The 5,916-nt window shown below is 56.6% G+C and overlaps 1 protein-coding gene across 1 annotated transcript; it reads right to left on the bottom strand.

The window, feature by feature from the left end:
- Positions 1–2,051: 2,051 nt before the first annotated feature.
- KBTBD13 (kelch repeat and BTB domain containing 13) lies at positions 2,052–3,745 on the bottom strand. Its single transcript, XM_004374794.3, has one exon. The coding sequence runs from the start codon at positions 3,743–3,745 to the stop codon at positions 2,369–2,371; it is 1,377 nt and encodes a 458-aa protein (XP_004374851.1). The 3' UTR covers positions 2,052–2,368.
- Between the last annotated feature and the right edge of the window lie 2,171 nt (positions 3,746–5,916).

Raw genomic sequence — 5,916 nt, 5'->3', positions numbered from 1 at the left:
AGAGGGTACCCAACTCCCAGGTGTGTGGTGGGGCTGGAGTGGAGACAGATGTGAAAGCACTTTGCACACCAGTCACGGGGTGTAAGTCAGGGTTTATTGTTGTGACTCATCAGACTAGGCTACTCCAGGGCCGAAAAGTCCCTGGCTTCTGAGGGCAATGTTCTCCAGGGCTTGGGGCAGAGGGCAGCCAAGCCAGGGGAAGAGGCAGCTGGGAGCAGCCCTGACACCAGCCTCTGTGCACGGCAGATGCTATGCCAACGATGCATTCTCCACTTCTGAGGAGGCCAGGACTTCCCGTGGGCCTCAGCCCCTGACGGATGGAGACCACTCAGACAAGTCTACCTGAGGGCCTGGAGAGGCTGCAAGGCTGGAGCGGGCACCTGCCCAGAAGCCAAGGCTGAGGTATTCTACAGCAGGGACAAGAGTCCTCACTAACACCAGGGGTCAGCACCAGGTCCCTGACTAGTGGCCTCTATAGCCCCTCCCACTGCCTAGACCCTGTCATTTTATTCTGCAGGCTGGGAAGTGCCCCAGCCTAGCTGACAGCACAACAGGATCTGTCCTTCCTATCTACCTATGTGCCCAGGCACACATATACACACACAAAGAATGAGGTCACAGCCAGGGGTCCAGTGAGCAAGACAGACAGCCAAGCTCAGGAGGACAGAGAGCTTGATCAGCCAACCCTGCACAGAGGACGTGGCTATAGAGCCAACCCAGACAGAGGAAGAGGAACGGCATTCCAGGCCCAGTGAATGGCAGGAGCAGAGGCTAGGAGGAGCACATGAACCTGGGGGAGCAGAATACAGTCAAGGACCAGCAGGCAGGAAGACCTGGCCAGGGTTGGGCTCCTACCCTGAGTGAGCTGAAGTCACAGCGGTTAACTGCCCATTGCCCCTCAGGTGATCGCAAAAAAAGGAGGCGGGGAAGGGGCTTACAGCTGGGTCTCCTCTGAGGCTCTTCGTGCCCAGAAGGGGCTGTAGGGAACCCTTTCTCTCTCAGACACGTCTCACTTCCAGGCAAGCTAGTTAATTGTCTGCTACCACTACCAGCTAGCCCAGGCCCGCCCCCTCCCCGCATGCCTCCATCTACAGCCGCTCTGCTCTGCCTGAAGGCTGGGTGCACAGAGACCCTTCCCATCTGCTCCAGCCCTTCCCCGTCTCTCCTCCTCAGCTCTCACGGTCCCCACAGTCTGAACCTCCCCTTTCAGCAGCTCATTGTCTCCTGCCTGTCTCTCCCATCCAGCTTGTATAGTCTCCTCCTTCCTATTCTTCCTCTCCTTTTCATTTGCCACTTATTACACCCCCACTGCCCTAAACCCTTTGTGGATCAAGGCATGTATGTGTAAACTTTTTGTTGTCCTGGAACTGTTGAGTTTTTTTTCTGGGCTAGACTTGAAGCTCCAACAGGCCCCCTGTCTGGCAACAATGGCCTGTATCAGGCGTATCACTGTGCTGGGCACACTCACCCACTGCCAGCGAGTCGATTCTGACTCAGAGTGACCTCACAGTGTTTCCAAGGCTGTGAATTTCTGCGGAAGCAGATTGCCACATCTTTCTCCAACAGAGCAGCTGGTCGTTTCAAACTGCCAACCCTTCAGTTAGCAATCAGTTGCTTTAACCACTGTGCAGCCAGGTCTCCTTTGGGCATACCCCCCAAAAAAACCAAACCTGTTGCCGTCAAGTCGTAGAACCACCCCATCGGGTTTCCAAGGAGTGCTTGGCGCATTTGAACTGCCAAACTTTTGGTGAGCAGCCAAATGCTTAACCACTACACCACCAGGGTTTCCTCTGGGCATGGAGCAGATGCCTAATTCTTGGCTACTGATTGACAATTTAACATCACTTAATCCACTCCTGGAGCACTGGTGGCCCAGTGGTTAAGAGCTACGGCTACTAACCAACCAAAAGGTCGGCAGTTCGAATCCACCAGCCCTTCCTTGCAACCTCTATGGGGCAGTTCTACTCTGTCCTATAGTGTCGCTTATGACTTGGAAACAACTGTACAGGAATGGATTTTTTGGGGGAGGAGGGGTGGAGGGAGGGTTTAACCCACTCCTAGCCACACTCAAGTTAGTGGAACATTCACACAGCCTGGATTATTCAAATCCTATCCCTCCACACACCACTTTCACTGACATTGTGACCCACCAGCTCTTGGCAGAGGCCAAGTAATTTGAGGGTTCAGCCCCAGCGTCGTCACTCGTTCCCTGGACTGACTGACACATTCATACCACCAGAGGACACGAGGCCTGGGTGTCTCAGTCAAGAAGAGACGTCCCAGGCACCGGCCAGGACTAGCCCCACAAACTCTGCCATGGCTCAGGGAAGACTCGGGGCTGTCCCCATCCTAAAGCCCAGCCCAGGGGTCACAGTTCCGGCGTCGTCGAGGCCACAGGCCCCAGGCGACTAGGAGGTAGCCTCAGGAAAAAGGTTTGCAAGGAGCCTGGCCGGGGAAAGCCGGCCTTCTCCCTGAGCAGCCGCCAGGTGCCGCCCTCGATGGCGTAGAGCAGCGTGAACATGCGGTTGACTGTATAGACGATGTCGCCACGCACAACGGCAGTGAAGAGCGCCCCCTTGCTGTTAACGAACTGGCCGGGCAGCGCCGTCCACTGGCCAGTGACCAGGTTGAGGCAGTCGATGGCGCAGTGCAGGAAGTCGTCGGAAGGTCCATTGCGCACCACGTAGAGACTGTCGCGGTGGGCCACCATGCAGTGGCCGTAGCTCTGCGGGCGCCGCAGCTCGGCCACGGGCAGCCAGGCATCCGCCCGGGCCGCGTACTCCACCACGGCCGTGGTGTCAGCCGGTCGCCATAGGCACACGAAGAGGCGGCCGCACGCCTGGGCGCAGGGCACGCCGGCGGCCGGCTGCGGCAGATCTGCCACGAAGCTCCAGCATTCCGAGGCCGGGTCGTAGCGCTCCACGGAGCTCATGGGTGTCCTCTGGAACTCGCCGCCGATGGCGTAGAGGCGGCCGTCGAAGCCGGCCAGCGCCACGTCGTAGCGCGGCTGGTGCGGGCTGGGGAACTCGCGCCATGTGCCGCCGTCTGGGTCGTAGCAGAAGCCCAGCTCCACCACCTCCTTGTGGGCGCCACGCACGCCCCCCACGATGTAGAGCTTGTTGCCCAGCGTGGCCACGCCGGCCAGCATCGTGCTCGCCTCCAGAGGCAGCGAGGCCAGCGTGCGCCACGCGTCCTCCTCCTCATCCAGGTAGCACATCGTGCGCGACGCGTCCTCCAGGAAGCCGGGCGCGGGCGTGTGGGCGCTCAGGGCCACGTAGCTGCTGGGCCGCAGCGCCGCCACGTAGGCGCGGGCCTCGGGCAGCACCAGCTCCGCCGCCAGCTCGCGCGCACCGTCGCGGATGAAGAGCGCGGCGCTATGGAACACGTCGAGCAGGCCGAAGGCGGCAGCCGCGTCGCACAGCAACGCGCAGTTGTCCGACGTGAGGATATGCTCCAGAAAGCGCGCCAGCGCCGGCGCCTGCAGGAAGGCGGCGCACTCTACGGCCTGCAGCAGCGCTTCTGCATCCGCCAGCGCCGGCTGCTCGCCGCGCAGCACCTGCAGCGTGGTGAGGAAGCCGCTCGCGCTGAGCACGCCTAGGCGCACCTCGGCCGCCCGCGCCTCGCGCATGCCGGAGCGGAAGAGGCCGCGGAAGAACCCGCAGTGCTCCACCAGCAGAGTACGGTCGGCCTGAAAGAGCTGGCCGCCCACCCAGACCTGCACGGGGGCCGCAAAGTCCGGCGGCATGGCGAACCGGAGGGCAGAGGCTGCCGTTGGGGGCCTGGAGTCACCGGCTGCAGACTCTGCCCCCCCGCCCCGGAGAAAATACTTCCCTAGGGGATATAAATATCTCCCCGGCTAAAGATAGTGCGGCTCATGTGATGGAGTGGCCGGCAGGCTGGATGGCTGCAGGCCCAAAGGGCATCTCGAGACGCCTGGCCGCTCATTTTAGAATGCGAAATAGTGGTGATAGGACCGACCACCTGCATGTCAGGCGCTGTGAGGGTTACAAAAGATAACCCATTGAGTCCACACTATACGACGAGCTCTGTGCCCTGTGCAAGTACCCTAACTCTCCGAGCCTGCGTTTCCTCATCTGCAAAATGTGGCCGGTAATAACACCTGTTATGGTATTGGGACAGGATCTGTGAAGTGTTCAGAATCAGGCTCAGTTTACATGATTTGTCAAAGTCATTCAGCTGGGAAGAAAGACAGGATCAATAATAAGGCCACCCTATTGGCTCAGAAAGGCAAAGAAGGAGAGAAAGACAAAGGGGGAGCAAATAAAATGGTCCAGGCTGGGGTCTGTGAGCAGGGTTCTCATTGGCCTGGGCCTCTGTGCCTGACTCCCAGCTCGTCCCATCTATTTTCGAGCCTCGGTTTCCCTCTCTGTAAAATGGGGAGCATAGCGATTTGCAGATGAGTATCCAGTAAGCCCCTGTATGTGGACCTGAGACATGGTATTTTTCAGTCACCTCATATGCATGTGAAAGCTGGACAATGACTAACGAAGACTGAAGAAGAATTGATGCCTTTGAATTATGGTGTTGGCAAAGAATATTGAATATACTATGGATTGACAGAGCAAGGAACAAATCTATCTTGGAAAAAGTACAGCCAGAATGCTCCTTAGAAGAGAGGTTTCGTCTCATATACTTTGGACATGTTATCAGGAGGGACCAGTCCCTGGAGAAGGACATCATGCTTGGTAAAGTAGAGGGTCAATGAAAAAGAGGAAGACTGTCAACTTGATGGCTTGACACAGTGGCTGCAACAATGGGCTCAAACATAGCAACGATTATGAGGATGGCGCAGGACCGGACAATGTTTTGTTCTGTTGTACACGGGGTCCCTGTGAGTCAGAACCGACTCAACGGCACCTAAAAACAACGACAACACGTGGACGTCCTCCCTGACTTTGGGTGGGATTGGGAAGCTGATGTCTATTCCTCACTTGCCTGACTCCTGACTCCTCCTTTGCCATATGGCCCCGGACCTCGGGAGGACAGTGGGGCTGCTGAGGGGATCATATGTCTGTGGGTGGGAAAGAGAAGGGCTTCGTTTAGCTATTACTATGCCAAAACCGAACAGTTGCCCTCTTTGAGTGGATTCTGGCTAAGCCCTGTTGTAAGCATTTTGTATTAACTCATAATCCTTGCAACAATACTACAAAAAGATACTATTATTTTCCCCCCATTTAATACATACTAGCTATTTATTGCTCACAGCAACACTGTGCATTAGATATTATTAATGGCCCCATTTCACAGATGAGGTTAAATCACATGCCCAAGGTCATGTGGCTAGAAAGTAGCAGAGCTCAGCTTGGAATGCAGCCAGTCTGTAGAGTGTGTGCCCCTAACTCCTATGCTCTCCTGTCTCTCAGTGCTACAAATGCTAGGCAGTCGCCTTACACCAGGAAGTCACAGTTCAAAGGAACCTCAGACTCATATGGTTGAACACTTTCATTTACAGTGGAGGCTCCTGGGGCAGAGACGGGAGGGTGCTTGCCCAGGGTCACGTAGCATGGAGCAGACAGCCCCAGGCCTCCTGCTGCCTGCCCCAAGGCACTTTTCCCACTGCACAGACTTTCGTGGGTGACCAGCTAAGACTCTGGATCCCAAAATGTCAGGTGAAAGGGAGCTTGGTGGTTATCTCCTACTGCCACCTCATTCTGCCAAATCCCAGGTGAGCCGGATAATCACCAAATCCCAGGAAACCGAGACCCAGACCTATACAGGATAGAATCTGCCAGTCAGGAGACATTCAGCTTCCCCATCCTCACGAAAGGTCTTCTTCGGGAGAATGGAGTGACTCACAGTGACCAGGCAGGAAGTGGGGTGGGAGGAAGAGGGAGAACTTCCCTCCCCCTAGGACACATGTATGCACAGACCCTCACATATGAGTCTGCAGACCCA

The sequence above is a fragment of the Trichechus manatus genome, unplaced genomic scaffold, assembly GCF_000243295.1.
Source record: "Trichechus manatus latirostris isolate Lorelei unplaced genomic scaffold, TriManLat1.0 scaffold00030, whole genome shotgun sequence".
Taxonomy (NCBI): Eukaryota; Metazoa; Chordata; class Mammalia; order Sirenia; family Trichechidae; genus Trichechus; species Trichechus manatus.
Note: the sequence above shows the minus strand (reverse complement) of the source record. Positions and strands in the feature narration are given on the sequence as shown.